Consider the following 24,111-nt stretch of genomic DNA (forward strand, 5'->3'; position numbering starts at 1 on the left):
AGTATTAACTCCATCTCAGCCAGACCCAATACAAACGTTCATGAAAAATTCAGGAAACTTCAGAAGAAAATGAACTGCAAAGCTTGAAAGTCCTACTGGTTTTATTCTTTGCTCATACAACATTATCCACACTTCTGGAAGCAGCTGAATTGTCTGAGAGATAATACAGAAAGCTAGACTCCTGAAAGTCTTGATCATTTGAAACCATTATCCATGCTTGTCTGAACTGTTCATTCAAAGAATAAAATCTATATATTCTGTAACTGATACATGGTATTTAACAAGTTCATAACCACCTTAGTAATGAGTCTTACAAGGATCGTCTTCCTGACACCAAGGAATAGATAGTTGGCCCTTAAATAACAGTCTGTTGCCGGAAATACGAGTTTGGAGGTACAGGCATATCTCAGATTTTTAGAAAAATGTTCTCAGCATCCTGCCCACTTTGTCACCTGTCTGACATGAGCCTCAGTTCATGGAAGAAATTCTGCATACTCAGCTCCCTTTCATTGTTCACCTCCACCCTCCCTTGTTACTTTACCTCAGCATCTGAATCTCTTGAGACCTTTAATCCATGCTGTTGCACTGCCTACAGGCCCAGTAGCTATGCCTTCACTGCCCACCTCTGCACTTGCCAGGTAATGAAAAAGAAATTAAAAATAAGCTGTGACCCAAGCTCTTGGCAGCCACAGTACAGGAGACTGTGGAATAGGTATGCCAATATACACAGCAGCTAATAGTAATAACTGAAGAATTACTTACTGTTATCTATTGATAAGAGCAAATTTCAATTTTTTCCAGTCCACATTTGGTTCCTGTGGAGGTACCATAGAATTACAGAGTCATGCTTGTTTATGGTCACTCCACATATACAAACAAGGTAGATATTCATATCTGGAATATGAAAGACTCACAGAAGTTACACCGCACCAGAGATTAGTGAGATGCTCTGGTTTTTGTATAGTCCCAACAATGGATAGCTGTCAGATAGTTCAAATATATTGTTTATTTGGAAGTAAAGTTGATTTGGAAATATAATGATATAGGAATTCTTGGGAGATGTCTAATTTTTTCCTATTGACGTGTGCTCAGATAATTCAGTTTGTTTTGTGATCTGCATTTGTTACTAGCTTCATAAGGACTGTTTGCTATCACAGCCAGACTGTGGTTATCGCTTGTTTCCATTCTGCTTTTATGACCATAAAAAAAAATTTCAAACAATATATCTGTAAATCAGCATCCAAAATGCACTGAAAAAATATGTATGTTCCCACATGGGTGACAGAATTAGAACTTCCATACTTTGGACTGACGTGATAGGATAGGCTGCTCAGAATTTTTCCAAGATAACTTCCAAGAGCTTCAAAGATGCTTCAGAGAGGATTCGAAATGCACCAAAGCTTCATTTAATTTGTTTCCTTGGCTGGAAGAGTGATTGGTAGATTCATATAATACTTCAACCTTAGAGCAGGAATTAAAATGGAGCAACCTAGAAAGTGTTTTATGACTCCTTCAGAGTTTTGCTGGGCAATTTTTTATGCCACTATAAAAGAAAACACAGGAAATTAAGCTGCAGAATATATATTAAAATAATGTGAAGAGCTTGACTTTAGCTCTAGAAAGCTAAAAAACAACCAACAGCCTTTTGAATGTTTAAACTGAAACTACATCTTTGGTTTGAATCTGTATGAAAGTTCATACTGTCTAGATAAGGTGCTACTAGTTCCTTCAAGCAATGAGTTTCATACACTTTCTACCGTCTGACCATATTAAAGACTAGCTGTTGCGATTAACTCTGAATTACCTTGGAGTTTTTAGAGCTTAACCTGGTCCTTGAAGTTCTTTTAATGTAAAGCATTTTGTGGCTTAATATCTTTGACACCTGCACCTCTGAGGGGCACATATGGATTTTGTTTAGAGCTTGTGTTTGCAGTTTTTGGATAATGCACAACTTTTCAATCCAAATTTATTGTCAGCCTCAGCCACTGCTTTAAAAACAACATTGTTGCACTGTTTTTGTTGTTTTTTAAAGGGACCTTCACACATCATCTATGTTTCTTTAAATCATGGATTTATAATAAGTTGGATTGTGATGCACGGCTGAGGGAAAAGGCTAAATGCAGATGGACTGAGAGTTGATCCACAGTATACTGTAGTCAATCAACAGATTTCTATTAGCTTTGATAGTTTTTGGACTCAGCCTTCTATGAAAACAGATGCAGTTATTGACTGTGATATAGTCCCCTCTCTAGAAATGCTAAGGAGTATGGTAGAAATATGAGACAGAAGATGAAAGAGGAAACTGCCTTTACGCTGTACCACACAGAGTAGGTGTTTGGGCCAGGTTCCAAATCTATTTAGTTCAATGCACTTCAGATCAGACCTTGAGGTGACACATTCATGTAGAGTGGAAACGAAAGTAGAGGGAAGAAATTAAACAAAGGAATTTTTAATAGGAAAGAAATCCATTTGCTCTCTTATGCTGTGCTATAATGCCCAAGGACCTCCAGCCACAAAGGTTATTTAAAATAATACTAGGTGATCCCTAGAAGATAACCTTGCACTGAAACAGTGTAATAGGTTTTCTCTATCTGAGGTTCCTGTATTCTCATGAGATGATGAATCAGGATTTAGTTCTGGTGATGAAGTAGCTCTAGAATATTTGTGTTGTACCCTTTTTGACATGGTAGTAGTAAAAACATTTATCCTTTCAGCAGCTGGAGGTTCTGACCTTGCAACAGCCAGTTTGCAATAGCAGTTTGTCCCACTACATACTGATGGCACTCAGGGCTCAGTTTAGTTGTCCAGCCCTGAAGCTGCACTAGCAGCAGGTCAGGAATATGTAGTAACTGAGTTGATGGAGCTGACAGGTTTCCTGCCTTTCTGAGGCAAATGTATGCAAGAGACCTCCACAGATACTGAGGAAAGTTTGGTAAATTTCTGGAAAAAACAGAGCATGCATTATCCCAGGTCACCATGACACTTGTCTTCCACAATGTCCCTTGCTGCCTATAATACTGAGATTACCTGTCTTCTCTGTTTTTTTTATCCCCTCTGCATTTGGCCCTTCTCACCAAGTAGCCCCAAGCATAGCACACTCATGCTGAGGTGGCCAAAATATGATCACAGAACATGTCCTGCACTGAAGGCCTTTTTGGAAAAGTGAATCAGTGGCAGAATGAGGAAATCCAGATCCCCAGCTATATGATTCTTCACACTGGCCCTTCTGGTACAGATAGATCAGAAGATAAGCATTAATTGGATCTCCGGGTACAAAGCAAACCTACTGCTGTCACTGTACCTTAGTTTCAGGGAACTGCAAGAAAATAGGCAAGTGATCTGTGTTACATAAAAGCACTGCTATTTGTGCATGAAATGCTCTGCATAAACACAGAAGACTATTATTTATGTGATTTTTCTCCCCATATAAACATGAGAATCTTTTTTTAAAGATATTTTTAAAAAAATACAGTTTGGTTTGAACATAGAGCATCAGGGTTAGTTCAATCAACAGAGTTGTTCCAGATTTATTCAACATAACTATGATCAAAATCTTGCTGACTGTCACTCTCCTAGAAAGCTGCATAATGTCTTTCTGCAGGATGCTTCCCTCACCTCTTTAAGTCTTAGGCTGCTCTGGTTTGAATTTGTAAGGATCAGATTATCAACACATATTTACTCCTCTTTCAAATACGTGTCTCATACTGAATAGCTGTTTCTTATATATAATAACCATATTCCATTGGCTTATGCATAGTAGAGGGAAGAGCCTAACACACGAGGATTTCTGCCTGGAGGCAGGTCTTTATCTTCTACTTGGAATGTTACTAGCACTTTGATTTTTCCAGGACTGGGAAGAGCTTTGGCTGAACCCCTTGGAACACAGACACCAAGGCAGCAGGGGTCAAAGGACTCATTGCTGCTTTTTCATAACCCTGATTCCTTAGGTGAAAGGAGGCTAGTTCAGATATTGTTCATCAGGGCAGCTCCACAACTGCTTACATCTATACTTGCTTATCTAGCTGTCAAAATGGCTGTTCCAGCAACAGAAGGAGGCACATACCATTTTAAAGCTGGAGAAAGGAGTTTAGCCCAGGTCCCCTTGCAAAGCGAATTTTGAAGTGATTAGATTTACTCGCTTTGTGTTCCTCTCCTGTACATCAGGGTGACAGAGGATTCAAACATGTTCCAACTGGCTGTGCAGTCAAAATTAACTATAAGAGTAAATTGCAGTCCCTCACTCTGGGCCTGCTTCAGTAAGATGCCAGACTGAAGTCTGTATTTTGCAGTCAGTAGGAGCTGCAAAGGAGCTTCAGATTCTCAAGTATTGTACATGTCCTTGATGACACAGAAGGGTAAGTAATGTGAGTTAGTAGGCAGCAAACATGCACAACTACAAAGGGGAGTCCAAACCTGCTGCCTTGCAATGTGATACCTATATATCACTTGCTGTGGCTTTCCCCATATACCAATGACACAGAGCATTGCTAGGGTACACCATCAAGAATGAAGCACACCACTACATTTGTCAGGACCTTCTTTCTAGTTCAGTTTCTCCTGCATGAGGTGCAAAAGCATTACCTGCTAAAGGGAAATGTTTTGAACCAAAGCGCAGCTCATGTGCTTTGAATTAATTTTCAATATTGCTGCCCCAAAATTCAAATTAAACCACTACACCTTTTTTACTTAAGAGTCCTAGTCCCCAGAATTATTCACTGAGGAGTACTTCCTTCCAGAAATCATTCCCTGGCTTCGTTGGGACCCCGCTGAAAGAAATGGACTAATCTATACTGTGGTGTAAAAGATGCTCTTCACCACATGAAACGCGGGACCTTAGGGTGTATTGTTACCCTTAAAGTTTTAAAGATTCTGCACTAGGAATTAAAAAAAAAAACAAAAAAACCCACTAGTCAGCCCATTGTCATGGGTGTTTGGCAGAAAAAACCAAGAACCATTTTTGCTGCTGCCAGTCCCAGCTCCACTTTTAGATAAAAGCTCGAAAGTTGCAGTGGGAGGCACAGTTCCTACTCTGCATGTGTCTGGCTCAGGATACAGCTATTGCTATGAATGATAGTACTCAGACTAGCTAATTTGGGGAAGTCTTGTCCCATACACAAACACAAAGTGAATTCCGTTCTAAGACAGATGCACAACTCCTGTGGGTGACAGCCTGTTTTATGTTAAAAACACATTTCAGTGGTGGAGGAAAATACAGTGTTTTTTACATTGTGGTTGGCCTTTGGCAACTGCAGCCTGCATTCTGGGAGCAGCTGAAGAAAGCTAGAGAGGTGACAAGGTGTGTAACACAAAGGAAGCTTCCAACATCTTATCTGCAACTCTCTCCTCCCTGCATTTTATGCTTCCAGCTCCTAGCATGAATTGCAGTCAGTGCAAGTTAGCATTTTATTCAACATTGCTGCCTGGATTTCTTTCAACCCACTTTGTAAATCGCAACTCCACCTGCAGGTTTTTATCCAGAAATGTAATTTTCTGCACATGAATAAGTTATCCCATTACTCTTATTCCTGACTACCTCAGTTAGTATTTTGGGGCCTCCTAGAATTAATACTTCACAGTGGAACCTGAAGCCCATTGTGTTAGCCTTTACATTGCTATGAAAACACCAGTAAAAAGACTCAATAAGCTAGAATCATCCCTGTATCTCTCTACTGACTGATGTGTAAGTTCCCCTAGAGAATGATTTTGCTTGTAGGGAAAAGACTGGGACTCCATGAAGGAGAATTAACAATATTTTTTTTTTAAGAAAGACACCTAGAAGTATGTGCAACTTCTGCCCAAGCAGTTTTCCAAAAACAGATGTCAAGTCATCAAAGTGCTGCCCACTTGTGTTGGACAGTGTGTGTACCTAAGCTGATTAAGGTTTCATAAAATCTTCAATAAGCAAAACAGGGAGAAGTACTCTCATACTCTAGTCATGTTCCCCTTTGGCATTAGAAATGGTCACGGTCACGGTCTGCACATTTCCAAGAATTTTGTTTTATTTTGACCTTCATAATTGCTCTTTACGTGTTGCTTCTGAATAGTTAACCTGTAATTCTTATGCCAGTTTTAAATGTCAAGGCAAGTAATATGGCCTTACATGATGTTATGTTACAACTTGGGGTGACCTGATTTCTGTACAGAAGCAGCACGTGAAGATGACCAGTTAGCTGGTGACCAAAGACAGTTTCCTGCACCAGGATACAGCCTAGAAAGCTTTGAAGTACCTGTTGCAACTAAACTGACACTCCCAACTGTGTTCATTAAGTAGCAAAACTCGCTGGGAATACAAGTGAATATGCTGGATAGTGGTCAACGCAAACAGTTGTCCCAGAGTTATAGCAGAATTCAATTGCTTGTCTAGTAAACAGGGTTCCAAACCAAATCCTCAGTCTCTTGGTCTGTACATGCTTATGCTCTGTGTTGATTCAGAAAACATGTTTCATAAAATCCTCTCTGGATTAAAATTCTTAATCTATCATCTGTCTACTTAGAAAAGACCAGAGAGACTTATTTGCAGAACAGTTCCCAGTATGGTAAGTTTCTTAAGGCATTAGACCTCCTGATTAATTTCATATTGTTTAGCACTTGATTGTTTTTATAAGGGTGGTTAATAAAACAGACAAACTGCAAAAAACAAGCCAGGCTGAGCGCCTAGCATTTCTGCTTGATGTTAAAAGCCCATCTTTTTCAGTAAATGACACTAGGTGATTCTGAATGTTGCAGTTTAAAAATAGTTTCTAAGTCAGCAAGCCAAGAGTCTGTAGGATTTTTAAAAAATGATCTTTGCCAGATGTTCTGATACTAAAATAAGCAATAGTGAGCGTGTTAAGTTAAATACTAACAAGAATGGCCAGAATATTGTACAAGAAAGTATCTCATAGAGATGCAATAAAAACCCACAGACCCTTACTGAGGTGCTGTGCAGGGTCCTAACAGACCCTGCTGAGGGGCATGCAGCAGCATGAACGTTGCCTACACACCTTCCTTGTCTAATCTGTACAGTCTCCATTTTGGGAGTACACTTGGTTACCACTTCAACCTATATACTGGTTGCAGATCAGTAGAACTCAGCACAGTGAAACCCAAGATGCTTGGTCTCATTGTCCACAATGGCAAAGACCACCCAAAAGCAACTGATTTTCTCGTCTTGAAAGTCAGATGTCACATCATACTGATTATCGTGCCATGACTGTACTGATTCTGAGGTGGTTTTGCCAGTTTTGTTAGTGCCCCAAAATTGTTTGTTAGCCATTGTACCTGTACTTCCTGACTATCCAGAAGGTTCCAAGTTGAAAACTTAATTGACTGTAGTGGGGCCTGGATCCTAAAGCCCTTCCTCAAGTAAGTCACCCCACATTTCCCAAAAGGCTAGTTTGCTCATAGCAAGTTACTACTTCTCACTCTCTGCACATAAATACTTCCACAGAAGTTATTACTGTTTCAAACACCAGGAACTGACCAGGGAATTTGTCTTAGCTATTCAAGGGATTAATTGCAGATAAGTGATGCTCTTCTGCTCCATATCCAAGTAAGGGTAAAGCATCTCAGGACAAAGCTTTTACAATCCAGGAAGGAACAGAGTTGTAAACAGAAAAATCTAAAAAATAGTGTTTCCAAAACTGACTGTGATCCATGTGACACAGCATCTGTTTCTCCCAGGAGATGGAAAGCTCCAGAAGCCGGGAAGCCCTGGTCTGTGTACATAGTATGGCTGCCCTCAAACCTTGGCCCTTGGAAACCTCAAGTCATAGGCAGACCATCAGGAACCCAGGCAGTTTTCCATGAAAAATCTGTGATTGGAGTAGATTCCACTGAACCAGAAAATTTCCATAAAATGTCTGTGGTTTATCAAATTAATACCTAACTCTGTTTTGCCAGACTATCAGGAAAGCATTAGTGCTGCACTTCATACTAAGTTACTAACCCTTCATGGAAAACTTTTTGCCATACTGTTTCTTCACATGCCCTGTCAAATGGACTATAGTTCATGGAATATGTGAACTATACCTACATGGAGTTCTACTTCGTTGTGAATTTTTATATCAGGCTGTACGACAGATCTGAATTGATACAAAACTCGTTTGTATAGATCAGCAGTTCCTCCTAGTACAAGCATCTATCTCAAACATAATCTTAAAAGCAGCGTTCAAGCGAGCACCTAGGCTGAATCCTGAAGGAAACCTTTCTATTGGGTTCATTGAGGCCAGGATTAACCTTGTGCGTATTGTATGCCAGTGAAAAACAGCCTAGGTACACAACAGAAGGTGGACAGAATCCAATGTTTGGAAGAGAGGAATGCTTGGATATAAGAATTCAAGCATAGCCACCATAGTCTCCAATTGCTTTTAAAAAAAGAATTGTTTTGAAGCTAATCCACTTTTGATACAGTTGTATTCTGTTGCCTGCTCGTAAAACCTGAAAGATTTCTTCAGCCAGGTTCAACCTTTAAAGCTACTTACAGGGTAAGTTCAAATCGACAGCAAGTCACATGAAGCCTAGGTTGAATGTCTTAGCCCCCTGCCATTACCCAATGCTAATGTTGGGGATAAATCAGTGCTATCCATACTGCTATTTAATGGTCTTATCTTGATCCCACTAAAATCGCAGGCAAATGTAAGCATGCCTGTCAACTTCTATATTGGAGTCTGAACCCTTAGAGAATAAATGCCAACCACAGAAACAAAGATACTTCCTTTTCAATTGATGCTATAACATCTTTACCCTGTATGTTTTATATTGCTTCCACCGACATGCTGTGAATGCCAGAAAGAAAAGCTCAGATTGAACCCAGTTAATTAAAAGGATTCACACAGATGGTTTGCCTGGTACTTTACAGAGGCAGCTAATTAAAGCAATGTTAGTCAGCACCATTAAAATGCCAGATAAGGCTTTGGGAACAATCCTGATTAGGAAGGAAGGTTTACAAATAGAGCTTTGAGCAATGCAGTATATTTGCAGTTAATTAATCTAAGTCTAACATACCTTAACTAAGGCACAGAATAATGCATGCTGATATAAATATTAATGCCAAGATTTTTCAGAGTTCGAACCTGGTGCTTATTAAAACAATCCACAATGACTCTAATTTCACATTCTACAGGAGAATATGATACCATGAGGGAGTCTGAACTCTTAATTAGCCATGATTTAAAGAGCACTAGAAAAGAAACTGAGGCAAGTCCTGGTTGTAGAAAGTCAGTCACACACTAGCAAAGGCAGAGAGAGAAGCTGCACCATACAGAAATTATATTTAGACATGCAGTAGAAACAAGGCTTCCTTGCAGTTGTAGACAGGTGCTGTATTTGGAGATGATCAGTTGTGCTCTCCAATATGCTGTCTCCAATACATGACCGTATATATTTTTTTGCAATAACAGTGATGTGGTCTTGATCTGAAAACAACTTTTAAGCCTTATTTTATGCAACCAAATAGGCCCATTCACTTAATGTGCTAAAAGATAATCAATATGCACAGGTATGTGCAGTATAGGACCTAAACCATGGTCTTATTCCCTGTAATTTAAACTGATTTTTCTTATAACTATTCCATCAAATAAGACTTCAAAATAGCAATAGAATTTCATCCCGTATTCCAAAGATAGGCAGATGTACATGTGTTTTCGGCTGCATGCTATGATTTAGCTGTTCTAGGCCTAACTTCTATGATCAACTTAAAAGAAATATAGATGAAAACAACTACCTACTGCAACTCTCCACTGTCATTTTCCAAGCAATAAAAATGTCACCATCTTCCTTCCCTTGTTTAGAAGCCACAGTTTAAAGGCATTTGGTGATTTCCTAATGATCTGAGCAGTGTGGCATACACCAAGGTAAACCTGCAGTAAAATTTACTCTCTTCATCCAATACTCTGAAGAGTCACGACGAGTCATTCAAGTGTTGGTCTTCGCAAATGTCAGACCACAAGCCAAACACTGCTTTTGGACAGGCATCCCACATGGGCACAGCAATGTCCTGCAGAAGCTGCCGGAACAGGGCCTCATATCCAGAGAAGAACCATCTGTATTCTCCTTTCATTTCCATTTCTTTCCAGTTCTACTGCTCTTCCAGTTGCCTAGGGGGCAAGGGGATAACTAACGGTTTGGCACTCTGCTTTCTGTGAGATGACTCTTGGAAAGCCCAAGAAACTATGGTGACGCAAGTCTCCTGAAGAGAAATTAAATGTCAGGCAAGGAACCCTAAATGGCTAACTTCTCCTGCCATTCTCCTGCAGAATGTTCTTTGCTGACCCACTAGACTCTCAAATACTGTGGTACATGTATGTTCCACAGCCAGATTTGACATTTGCCATTCAAAATAGTATTAACATTTGATAGACCAATGTAACTAGATCTATGCTTTTATGGAAAACTCTAAATGTCAGTGTTTGATGCCAGTGCATGCCAGCAGAAGACTGCTTTTTCACTTGAGCTCCCAGCTGAAAAATGTGCATTCTGTGGTGGCAGAGTTTCACAAAAAAGTCTCCCCGGGTTTATCTGATAGATAATGAAAGGGGCTACAGCAAAACCTGAATTTTCAGGTCAGGTTTCTTTTACATGAAAGCCCAAACGCACTGAATGAAATTTCAGCTGCATTCCTAGAAATTTGCAGTGATTCAGGCTCCAGAGAACAAACACTCCACTGTTACTTCCATAGAGCTCTTGTTCAAAATATCTTTTCCCATGCTGAGATGCTAAATTCATGTGAATGTAAATATATAGTGCCAGATTCACTAACCAATAGGTATCAAGTGACTTACATTTCATAGGTGAAGTATAATCCCTTTGCACAGTTTGTTAACTGCTAATAGTTAAACAATCTAGGGGATGTTTTAACATAAGGTATGGATAGCTTAATGTCTCAGAAGAAAATTTAACCCATGTGGTGCAGAACTTGATATGATCTTGAGTTGAAACAGGAGGTTTCAGGGTTGAATTGACACTGCCATCTTGTGCACTTTGTCATATGCAGTGAGTTCTGCAAACAAAATTCACTCAATTTGCACATCTGACACTAAAATGCATGTCAGAGAAAAATAACCTTTTGGGTGGCTTTTGAAGTCTGCCTTTCACAAGTTTTGACCATTTTAAAAACAACAACAGCAACGAATTGTGAAGGCCACTAGGAACAAACACTTGCATAGTACATAGTTTTCTCTTGACGCAGTTGCATCATCAGTATCACTGCTCCTCTGCCAGAAGGTTTGTGCCTGTGGATGGCATGGAATCATGCATGCCCTATGGCACAACCTGCTAACCTGCAACTAAGTCTTCTATGGGTTACAACACTACAAATCATTAATAAAATGTTACCAGTACTAAGAAGGGGGAAACTATGCTAGAACACTGCTACTGATAGTGGGATTCTGTGTGTTTACAGGACCTACCTAATGCTTTCTTTGTTAAAGCATGAAAAAGCCATGTAAATATAACAAGTGGGCACATAACTGTAGCCATCTATCCTGATACCAAATGCTACAGCAGGCAGAGCAAGAGACAATACAGCAGCATGAGACATGGCCATCAGTGCTGTCATTGCAGTTGATCATCAACATCCAAAGATTAACTGGGACAGTCAACTCAAAGCGTGAATTGTTGAAGTTCAGCAAAATAGCAGCATGAGAATATCACTTATACTTTGTAGCATGACAAAACTTGTCCTTTTATAATAAAGATAAATGAGGGAGAAGGGAAGCTTTTCCTCCCCTGTATTTGTGATATTGCAAGTTGTCAAGAACATTTGCATAAAGTGTTCCTTTCCCATTGCTTCCAGAAGACTCCCTTTTCTCAGTAAGCAGCAAAATCACCGGAAAATCCTGTGAATACAATGGCACCACCTACCATCATGGCGAAATGTTTGTGGCAGAAGGGCTTTTCCAAAACAGGCAAGCAAACCAGTGTGCCCAGTGCAGCTGCTCAGTAAGTAACATTATTTGACAGAGCCCTGCTCTATGCTTCATTTCTCCTTTTTAGAAGACATGACACTGAAATATAAGCAATACGTAGCAAAGGCTGCATATTAAGAATCAATGCTGAAACTCATGAGAGTCCTCAGAGCCAGTCTGCAGCACTTGGTAAATGCCAGGCTACCTCTTACTCAAACCCAGTGGACAAAGCTTACCCTGTCAAGCATCTGCCATAAGTGAGCACACAGTGCAGAGGCAGCAGGTAAAATATTGCTACTTGGCATATATAGAATATTTCACTTCAACCTGACTGGAAAATATATCACTAAGCCACTGACTGAATTCATTTGGACTAAGCTGTAAGTAAAGAGCCCCACAGGCTGGGAGTGGACAGCTCTGTAAACTGGCACTGGGCCACAGAGCCATTCCTGAGATGTCACCGATTCAAATCTAGTATATTGGAGCAGTCACCCAGTGACTCTTCAGAACCACCCAGTGACTCTTCAGAACCAGTGTCTGAACCAAAACATCCCTCTCAATCCAACCAGCTCTTCAGTATCAAGTACTGGCAACTCTGGACCTCCTCTGATCAAATCATCATCATATTCTACGTTAACTACAAATTTAACAGGCCAAGTACTGAACATTATGACATTTAGTTACTGCTAAGCTATTCCTCCAGTTCAATGGTAAGACACAACTGAGGGAGAGCAGGGGTGAGAATTTACACTGGGTGATTTTAGTACCAACAATGTCAGGTACATTTTCAGCCTACAATAATTGCAGTTATTCTACCCACCCACTTTTACCTCTTCCTTTTTTGCCCTGTTTTATTAAAGAAAGGGACCTTCCTCTGTGCAACAAGAAATTTTCAAAAGCTATTCAGACTTTTCATTGGTCTAATATTCTGCTTTTGCATACTGCAGTGGCATTTATGTAAACACACGTACTAGATTTAAGCATGTCCATAAAAAATGCCTATACAGTACCAGAATAATCAATGACTCCTCCTAAATTCTCCTTGTGTTTTACTGGCAGGAAGGAAACGTGTACTGTGGGTTGAAGACTTGTCCCAAATTAACTTGCTCTTTCCCAGTTTCTGTTCCGGAGTCCTGCTGTCCAGTGTGCAGAGGTAAGTTCCAGTACCATCACAGAAGGACAGGCTCTGAATTTACTCCTTCCCCTGTCAGAGCCCTGTCTGTGCACCAGCACTGCCACTTATCGACACTATCTGCAAATTTCCCATGTACTTACAATCCAATGCATGTTGGGAAATTAAACCTCAAATTCCAGCAGGGTAACTTTGCTGCTTTTGTTTTCCTAAGTTGAAACAAGGAGAGAGTGCACTGATGATAAAGTTGCATCCCCACAATGAGGTAAATCAAGGCTCCAAATGATGTATTGAAATAGCTACTATTGCTCTGGGTAGAAAAGCTTTTCAATAAAAGAGGAGCTTCTACCAGACCTGCTCAAATTATGCAAGACACAAGAATTTCAATTCAGAGGGTAAGGTCTATTACTCCAGTTTAAATTAGGTGTCAATCTGTACTTGGGTGACTTCAGTATTTTACTAGCAATTGCATTTTAGATCTTGTACACGCAGGGAACTTGACAGTAGGAGCCTTCCCAGCCTTTCTGAATGTCTAAACGTAAACACCTGTCTAAATGTCTGGACATTTCTAAATGTATTTTATCTCACTATTAGTATTGTGGCATTTGAATCACCACTTCTAGGATATTTAAGTACCTATGGCCAGGTCTCAAAGATGCAGATAAGCACCTAAAGGTACCTGTGGTTTTCAGAAGTACCACTCTAATGAGATCAGTGATGCCAGGCTGGTTTGAAAAACTCTCCTGCTTGCACCTTTGTGCAGCTATATCCTTTTGAGATGCTGCTTGTGTGAACTTAGTACTATTGCATAGTAAAAATAAGGAGTGTTATATTGTCGGTTGTATAATTTTGCCTATGATGCTACAGTTGTGAAACACACACTAATATAGTCTCACAGCCCCTGTCCTAAGGAGTTTACTCAGTACACATGCTGGACCAAAAGCTCTGAGCAGTGAAGGGGCTGAGCCAAAAAGAGGGTACTTCAGAGTGCATCAGTGCTTAATAATGCAGCATGATGCAGGGATAGTACAGCATGCTTTGAAGGAACAAGCTCCTGGATAGAAGCTGTGTAGTCATGTCAGTGCAGCAAGCTGTCGGAGCTACTTAACCTGAGGAGATGCAGTGGTAATTAACTTAAGTGTGGCACCAGGTAGGACCTGAACTAATCTATCGGCAGGGCAATGCTGTGTGCTGCCTAAATACATCAGCTCAGTCAGAGCAAGGATGAGGATCTCTATGCAGTACTCCTTTGCATGGAGATTGTTCCTCATTCTTGCTGCTCTGCCATGTTACTCCACAGTATCTTTATAAATCTTGAAACATTTTGCCAGGTGAACTGCTTATAAAGCCTTCTGATCTCAAGCACGCAAGGTGATAGTCCTGGCTTCCCAGAGTGAAATTTAGTGATATTCTGTTTTAAATGTAATACACTGACAGTTAATTAAAGTAAATCCTTGCTAATCATCTGATTCCTGGTATCTGTGCCCTTATAGTTATTTGAGCTGTATTTGGAACCAACCTCTTCCAGTTACAAAAATCAAACTGACTTTAAAAGTATGAAGTATTAGACATAGCTATGCTGTAAACTAGCCTTATACTGGAGAAATCAGTCACTTCAGCCAGAGAGAGTCACTAATGAGAACCAAGTTCATTAGAATTGCCATTTGAGAGGTGAGATTAAATTGGATTATGCAGTAGAGATGACCTCCACTGATGCAGGGGTTTTTTAATGTATTCCACTGTCTATTTCTCTTATTTTAAGATGTTAAAGTGATCATTTATCTCATAATCAGCTTTGTCCTTTTCAATATGACATAAGCTGTTTTGTCTCCCCTCTGTGATTCTTCTGAAATGCAAACCTAAACAAAATGTTTGCATCAAGATATAGCACAGCCTATAGGGAGGAAACTGAGAGTCAGTTTCTGCTCCCTGCATGGCCAAATATATTAACATAATACATTAAAATTTGCTGATTTTCCTATTCATTCCTCTACTACTGACTAGAGAAGGCTCCAAGCACTATGGTTCAGATGCTGATTTATGTCAGGATCCAACTTCCCCTTAAAGGGAAAGTTCTCATAAACAGCAGAGAGGATAAAATGCTAATACATGGTATGCACTAAGGTAGTGGATCCACGATGAATCTGATTGAGTTAAATCTGGATGAGTTAACTCCAGACCTGGAGGCATACCTGCATCAGCACCATGACTTTCCCAAGCCAGTATTACACGCTACTACTGCTGCAGCAGCTATCCTGCTTTGAGGACCCAAGCCCATAATCTGTGCCATTAATGTAAGGCTCCTGATGTGGTGGTACTGCTCTGCATTCCAGTGTAATGCTTGGCACATCTAGAGCTAGGCTTTGAGCCACTAGCAAAGCAGTCTTATCTGTACCTGCATCTGAATTCCAAGGCTGGGATAAATTCCAAGCTCAGCTCCGCACTAAATGATTTCTCCTGTTCTTGTACAAGTTTTCCAAGAATCAGGTATCAGTTCAAGTTCTGTGGCTTGTCTTATCAAGGAACACCTCTAAATACATCTCTAAAAACTTCTTAAAGCCACACTCTCTCTCTAGCCTGAACTCATTTTTCCCTGCTAAAATTTCCACCACAGCTTATGCTTAGTTATGTTTGTATTTATGAAGTTGTCTTTACAAAGAAAACAGCTGGACACTACTCCTGAATAGAAACGGAGGGTTTCTTTTTCTTTCCAACCTTCCTTTCCATGAATCACGTTTGGCTCCACAAGTCCCTCACACTGACTCTCAAAAGCATTCATTACTTCTGCATCACAAATCACAAGTGCTCTAGCAGAACCTTTTCTCTTTTAAAAGACGTCAGAATGTCCTTTCTTTGTTATGAGTGTCCTTAGTGCTATGAGCCTTATTCTGTAGTACTTTATTAGCACAATTCAAAAAAGCAGTGCTGAACATTTTATACGCTCTACATGCAAATATAGGATCCTATGAGGTTAGATGGGATCCAGTCTTAGTGGGCCAACTTCTGCCATAACTCATTGTATGTGCCTGGCTTCCTGTAAGAGTTGCTGTTTTGTGTCTAATGAGTCAGGCACTGAGCATGGCCATCACTTCTACTTATGAAACAGTCCACCTTTGACACACAGGTGAAAGCACCTCCCTGGTTTGTAATCACACCTGGGGGTGAATTGCGGCTTAGCAATTTTTATTAAATGAAGCATAAATAAGACGGAAAAAACAACCATATACATATGGGGACAAGAAATTTGCAGGACAAAATATGGCTTACTTTTTCTTGATATATATAATACAATGTTATTTATTAATGGCTATACTTCAGGATTCAATTCTCAGTCAAGTTACATGTCAGTTGAGCAACACTAATTGTGCTTGTGGGTTCCCTCAGCCCACAGCAGATGTAAGGTCACACAATTTAGCCTTTCTCTGTGAGCTAAGCTAAGTCATGTCTCCTCACCTTTGCCTGAGATCACATAGCAAATGGTTGCTGGAAATTACCTTGCCCATAGCATATTGTTAAGATGCATACATCTGATAGTAAATCTTCATCCTGAGTTTGCATGATGTTTGGGAGGGGATCTTCCTTTTGGTCTCTATAGAATCTAGTACAATAAAGTCAGACTACAGACTGCCACTTCTACACACTGATGCAACCTCCACCCTAAATTTAGCTGTAAAGCTGGATGAGACTTTTCCCTTACGTATCTCCCAAGGTGTTGCACAATTACTTCCCTAACTGATACTGCTCTGCTTCATGTACAGGAGATGGAGAATTATCATGGGAACATTCCGATGGAGATATCTTCCGGCAGCCAGCCAACAGGGAAGCCGTAAGTGTGACCTACAATTTAAAGACATAGTTTCCTGCTGTTCTGTGCATGTCAGCACACTGGGGAAAAAAGAGAAAAGGATGATAACAGGTCTGAATATCTACTGCTTCATCCTGGGTTCTGTGAATCTACCCAAAATAGGTTTCTTCTACTGCTGCAAACCCCTTAATAAACTCAACCTGAATTAATGAATAACACCAAATTATAAACTCCCATGAGCCCCTGTGGGGTCTGGATTTGGTCTTTGTTTGCTATGCAAGCATCACTTTTAAATCATAATTGCAAACACTTACTTCCCAGTTGACATATACACATGTATATATTTACTTTAGGGGATTCACTGTCTCTGGGGCTAAGAGTATCCATTAACAACTTACTCCTCAAGAGATTATTTTTATAACAGCATTTGGAGAGAATATGAAGAGCTTTTAAGCATTAGGTGCACTACCTAAATACATGAACCAACAGGTCTTTGGATCAGTGAGAAGAATCTTGCCTTATAAAATAGCTGCTGTAATATACACTATTCCTTCATTCCCATGGGTATTTTGGAAGATAATTCTCTGAAAACAACCAGTGTATTTGCCCTAGAAAACCCACTGCACTCTAGTACTACTACTACTACTACCACCACTTTCCTTTGCAAATAAAATGAGACCTCCCGGTCTGTAACAGAGATTTTAGTACGGTTCTGCTCAGTGTGTGCAAAGCTAACCCTGGCCTTGCATGAGAGTTTAAAGCTGCAAGCAAACACAAAGCTGGACAGTTGTTCTGGACATGGTCTGCCACTGGTGCCCTAGTAGAAAGCAATTTTGATGAGGAAAACTAGACAGGCTTACAATTCTTCTCATCTAACCTTAAAGTAGAGTAGACAACAGTAAAGTAGATATCTAGCTCTGAACACCATTTTTAATACATGGAGCAAAATAGGCCCTTCTGGGTTGTGATTCATCTCCTCATGATACAGAGATCCACAACAGGTCAGGTTCTAAAATTGCCTCTCTGTCCTTTGACTTGATTAGGGACTTCAGATGACCAACTTAGATAAAGACACCTACACTGACATATATGTCTGGTGAGATGAGTTACAACTGCATATGTGTAGATGACTTCATTACCACGTTAACTATCTGCAAAACCTGAATGGCCTTTATTTAGTATGGTGCCATTCATTACATTTAATGATGCTTGATGATAGTGGCAACACTCTCAATCGCCTGTGTTAAGCTTCTAGTACAGCGTCTTTCCCCATGTTCATTGGAATGAGACATTCACTTTCCTGCTCTCTTTCTGTCTCCAGAGACACTCATACCATCGCTCCCACTATGACCTGTCACCCACCTCTGCGAGGCAGGTAGTCAACATTCCACGATTTCCCAATGCCAGGAGTAACCGGGGAGTCCTACCGGATCCCCAGCAAGCTTCAGGAACAATAGTACAAATCGTCATCAACAACAAGCACAAGCACGGACGAGGTAAAGACAAGTACTTCTTATAGTATTACTCTGGGTCAGGAATCAATCACATTCTCAAAATAAGCAGCAGAATCTTGGAAATTCGCACTGGTATCAAGAGACCCAATGCAAATCAGGGAGACAAAAAGCAATAAACTATTAAGGATACAAAATTAGCTCTTGACTGAGATCAGTCGTGTCTACACATACAACAGTGCATTTCACTCTGGAAAGGCACCACACTATCATGTTGCTCTCTGAATTACTTTGTGGGATTGTGCTACGTCATTCTGAGAACACATGCAGTGGTTACCAGGGAAGCGAGCACTTTGTGTGATAAAGGACACCACGATACCTTTAGATTCGCTAACTTGTTCACACAGTGATTTGTCCAGTAGGAAATTGTTCGTGGTTGTTTTCTTACACCGTGTCTCCTATTTTGTAACTTTACTAGCTGCAAACAGCGTATGTTTAAACTGCCCCACAAATCTCAGACCATAAAGCTTGCCACAGTATCAAGAGGTTTCCTGCCTCCAAGGCTTAGCAAATTATTCTCAAGAAAGACACTATAATGACTTCCCCCACCTTAAGCTCGTTGTCTGAGACAGTGAGATGCAATGGGTGCTTTTCCTCCTCCGCGACTAATAGGCAATTAGCCCATACTGGATGCCTGAGCTGTAAGAGGCAAAGTCAACCAAGGTAATGAATCTCACTCTAAGAATTCTTTAGTGCCTTCTGATAATATAATATAGGACATATTACATTATGGGGACAGCAGAACTTAGAGCCCATATGGCAAACCTTATCCAGGCATGACTAAGCCATATTCCTGCTGCATTACAGGAAGAACAAAAACAGAGGGAAAATATCAATTCTCTGGTTAGTGGGACAGCAGGTTTTGTACAATAAAAAGGGTGGGATGCTCAATTCCCAACAGTGGGTGTACCCCAGTGAACAGAGGTCTTCAGGAACAGGCCTAAGAAGCCATAAAAGCAATAGCTGTAAGAACGCATGTTCAGAAGAGCATCTATCCACAAATGCTAGTCTGTATGCACTTAGAAACTACCCACAAAGAGTTAAAAGCCCTTGTAGTAGGGCAAACTAATCGTTTAAGGTATTAACTAACAGAAGGAATGTTGGCCATAGGATCTTTATTATCCACCTGAACAAGCATGAAAAAACATTCAGATCATGCCAGTGTTTTATGCTGAATCTAGGAGCAGGAATCTCCATGCAGTGCAATATCTTTGACATGTAATTCACACATGAAGACATCATCAAAGCAATTTCTAACTGATTTGTTTCAGCAAATAAAGAGCATACAGACGAATAGCATATTTCTGGATGCAGTATATAGTAACTGCCGCAACTTCAGACATTCACTGCCTGGAGAGTGTCTGAGAGATCCCCATGAAGGAAACAGGAATGCTGACCATATATTTTCTTTTGTTCTTGTGCAGTTAACAAGTGTTTTATTAATTAATGCACATGCCTCCTGAGACGCATTTAAGCAAGTTAAAAAATAAACACACAACAACTATCCTGACATGCAAATACTGGGCAGTTGCATGGATACAGATTTATCATTCTAAATATGAAGAGCACTAAAAACAGGGCATCAGGGAACTAGAAGTTATTTGCCATATTTTGGCTTCTACTGGAGGCTTCAGCTGCTACCTCAGAGTAATTATTTAACTGTTCTGTGCCAAACAAACCATTAAAACAGAGAGAATATGTATCTACACAATGTCATGTACTATCCCTTCCCCTGTCACGGAGAAACCATGAAATATTTATGTCCATAAAGGATCTGGAGAACTCTAGCTGGTAAAAAAAACCCTCCATATAAGCATAAATATAATTAATAATATAGTATTTAAGCATGTGAGAAGCCTGCTGAGCAGCTGAGTACTTAGCAGTTTTGTCATTTATAGTTTTTTCTCCCATGTTCTTAGCATACAGATAACACTTTATTTGCTTTTATTTGAGAAACAAAACTGTTTCCTACCTCTAGAATAAAAACCTGTCTTAATAAAGAGTTAAAAAGTAGCAAATTATAAACCAAATGATAGCATAACGCTATGAAAGACAATACATTACAAAAAAGACTCCCCATAAATCTCAGTAACTCAGTAAAGTATAAACCAGTTGGTCACATCTGTTACCAGTTAGATGTAAATTTCAGATTACAGATAAAAATTAAATTGCTTTTGAAAGTTACAGGCAAAATAGGAACATATTTTACAAATAAAAGCATTAATAAAAATGATGGCATATTAGAAGAATTGGAAATATTTACAACATATCCCAGCTTCACTTCAGTTGCTTTTAGAAATCAGGCAGTGCCCTTTCTTTCACCTTGTTAGGATTAGTTTGCATTTTTCTTTGTGTTTATAAAATATTTAAAAAGAAAGAAGCGAGGTTTATAGGACAAATGCAAACATGGTGTAAAGTGATATAATTCCTATTAACTGCCGGGTGACCCAAACTGGCTTCCACCAGGCATGGATTTTTCCACTCTCCTTGTGTCAGCAGTATTTCTCTGTCTCCCAAGGGCACTGATGAATAAATATTCTGAGGTGCTTAGATGCTATTGGAATGAAATTTCAGTCCCATATGCATTCTTTCATGTTAATGTTTCCTTGTGATTCCAAAAGCCAAGTATCTCTATATACCTATAGACGTATATATTTCCACAAAGGACATTAAACTTCATTTTGCAACATTCCCTTGCTTTGTTCTATGTGTTGTGTAGCAGGAACTCTCATGCAAAAGCAATAAAAAGCTCAGGTGGCACTAATCCATCCTTCTGATAGCATGGCTCTCGCTGCAAAAGCCATGTTCAGCTCATGGTAAGAAAAGTTGTGCAGATGACTCAGTAGCAAATGTCATGATCCTGTCATCTGCAGATTCAGTTCTAGAAGGCAGAGCCAGTGTAGCACGCTGTGTCCTGTGTGTGGACCGAGATTAGGAGGGGAAGGAGGAGTGAGTTTTATAAGCTGGTTAATGATGCACAACTGAAATGCGTGCACTGGAGAGGAGCTAGTCAAATACTTGACTCGGCCACCTTCACTGTTCTCCTCAAAACAGTGATGGACACCACCGTCAGCAGAGTTGCAATCAAGGCAAAACTGCTCAGAAAAGGGGGATTGCAGGCTCAGACTCATTTTAAGTAGTGAAACTCCCAAGTTAACAAGCAGAGAAATGGGCCAGAGACACTAACAAATTATGCATAGAGACACCGCTTTAAAGAAATGTGCATGAATCGAATATTCATAGAGAGGTAGCCGATGAACGTACCTTTTCCAGTTGTACTTTTTCTTCCTTTTATTTTCTTTTGTAGTTTGTGTTTCAAATGGCAAAACGTACTCACATGGTGAATCTTGGCATCCTAATCTCCGGGCCTTTGGAATCGTAGAGTGCGTGTTGTGCACCTGCAACATCACCAAACAAGAATGTAAGAAAATTCATTGTCCAGAACAATATCCCTGCAAATACCCTCAGAAAGTAGAAGGAAAATGCTGTAAAGTCTGTCCAGGTAAAACAAAGTTGATCACAGACTGCCTTTTTGCTGTGCATGTTAAGGGGCTTGGTTCAAACCTTCTGGTCACAATAAGATCTAATGAAAATAGCAATAGCTGTGCCCATTGTTCTAATGTGTGTGCAGAGGTCTCCATGTGAGGAAGGCAGAGCTGCCTGTCCAGCCCTGCTCTTCCCTGCTGTTCCTCAAATGGGGGGGCTTGCTGCTTGGGGCGCGTATGTTCTGCACTGCCTTTCTCTCTACTGTTAGTATGACTTCCTGACACTCATTTCCAAAGAAAGTACACAGAAAGTTCATTACTGTCAAAAGACTCTCCCATCCTTCTACCACTCCAGTGCCCACAGAACCTTCAAATCATTTTCTAACTTGTGAAATTTGCATGGAGATAGTATCATTTCTCTTTTTTAAAGTGTACCAGAAGGATTCAAAATCTGAATATAAATTGATTGGTGTCAGTTATGTAACTTAATCCTTACAAGAAATACTAACTTATCACAAAATTAGCATTGTTTCTATGCTGCACTAATGATTAAACTTATGTAGACACTACTGGCTAAAATCAATGCCTACAACTAGTGAAAAATCTGCTAATATGAATCTGCTGATGGTCTGCCAAATGACCAGCCATGTTGCATATGATATAAAGGGTAAAGGAATGTCCAGTTCCCTTCTGTGCCTTTAAATTTCTTTTCTAATCTGTATGGCCCCTTTCTGTGTTTGTTTGGTGATGCACTGGGCGGAAATGAGTTGTTCAGTCATACACAGAAGTCCTTCATAGAAAGCACACTTCCCATTTTCTCTTGCTAGCCTTGCTTACTGGGAAAAAGGACGAGGCAGTGGCAGTAGGCAGGCAGGAGGTGTGTATCTACATCCTTTTGGATACCTGTGAATCAGAGAGCCACAGCTTTTATGGGGCTCATTTGAGATGAGAACAGTCAGCTGGCTAATGGGCTTCAATAGAAAATTTACTAGCAAAAAAAAGGTTACTGTCTGTTTCTTTGAGATTCTATGTGCCAATTTTTAAGAAAGCTGAACCTCTTCTTGCAGTCTGTATTGTATGTATGGAGATGTATTAGTTATTAGGGTTTTTCCACAAACAGGAGTCCGAGTTTCTGAGTTGCATCATCTCTCTTACATTCTTGTCCAACGTCCAATTACCAACAGAATAATTACAATTTCTACTTATATGTTCTACAACTTTACGAGGTGGGCAAGAGATAACGTGCACTGTGGCTAGCTCAGGCTTGTACTGGCCAGCTGGCTGCTGCCAACCAAAATGCAAACCTTGTAGATTCTACCTGCCCTTTTCCTCAGCAAAGCATTGATTTGGGTCTCTTCACTCTGTCCAACCACCAATTTTCATTTATTTATTTATTTTATCACCTCTGAGACTGTGGCCATTATTTCAAATATGCTTGAAAAGTGGACAACAGGTTCAAAAATTGTGAGGAGTCTCACAGACCACATGGTTTTACACAGTTCATTTCCTTATGAAACTGGATTATAAATATGAATATTACCTTGCCACCATAGACAGGCTGTCAGAACCTAGCAGAATAGAACACTATTAAGTGTCTGGGGCTTAGCTGGAGATGGATTTGAGTGGCCATACAAGTAAAAATTCTACTTTTAAACTAAACCTGCTCGGCTATTGGTGCCAAGTAATTCTGGAGGACTTGATTACAGCTGTAGTATGTGTTTTGGGCTCTTTTTAAACAGAAGAAGTGCCAAGTCAAACCTTTGACAGCAAAGATTACTTCTGTGGGAAAGAGACATTTCCCGTCTATGAATCCATTTTCACAGAGGAAGGAGAAACCATCAGAAAAATTGCAGTAGAGACTGAAAAGCCACCTCAAATAGAAATACATGTGTGGACAATTAGAAAAGGTGAGTTGAGCAAGTTCTTTAAACAGTGTATCATTTTCCATTAAAATCCCAGGACAATTTACAAATCCAGGCATCTTGAGACTGCTGTTCTTCTGGCTCTTTAGGATATCCCTGTTACAGCCACTTCCAACATACTCAGGTCTTGCTGTACAAAAACCATTAATAACAAACAAAACTCTAGTTCTGTAAACTCCTACCCTTCATTGTGAGCCAAAGCACAATGACAAACAGGTTGTCAGTAATACCCTGTGTAATTTATTGCAGAGAAATATGTAGTAGGGTTTGAACCAAGTGCCTGGAGGTTCTTATTTAGGATGGACCAAAAAGCTTTCCATTGAAATCAGTCTACCCTGTCTGCCTTAGTGGTGCTACACTCATGACGGTCT

General features: G+C 40.0%; 1 protein-coding gene across 3 annotated transcripts in view; it reads left to right on the plus strand.

Annotated features, from left to right (window-relative positions):
- The window catches only part of CHRDL1 (chordin like 1), a 45,652-nt gene that overhangs the window by 16,263 nt on the left and 5,278 nt on the right, over positions 1-24,111 (plus strand). Inside the window, exons 5-10 of one of the 3 annotated variants that reach the window (XM_049827828.1) lie at positions 11,774-11,919; positions 12,945-13,038; positions 16,776-16,843; positions 18,144-18,318; positions 21,641-21,835; positions 23,561-23,725. In XM_049827828.1, the coding sequence (XP_049683785.1) occupies positions 11,774-11,919; positions 12,945-13,038; positions 16,776-16,843; positions 18,144-18,318; positions 21,641-21,835; positions 23,561-23,725 (843 nt within the window). Of the gene's footprint in view, positions 1-11,773; positions 11,920-12,944; positions 13,039-16,775; positions 16,844-18,143; positions 18,319-21,640; positions 21,836-23,557; positions 23,726-24,111 lie in introns of all 3 variants that reach the window. The other 2 variants (XM_049827827.1, XM_049827825.1) reach the window with 2 other exon arrangements.

The sequence above is a fragment of the Accipiter gentilis genome, chromosome 24, assembly GCF_929443795.1.
Source record: "Accipiter gentilis chromosome 24, bAccGen1.1, whole genome shotgun sequence".
NCBI lineage: Eukaryota > Metazoa > Chordata > Aves > Accipitriformes > Accipitridae > Astur > Astur gentilis.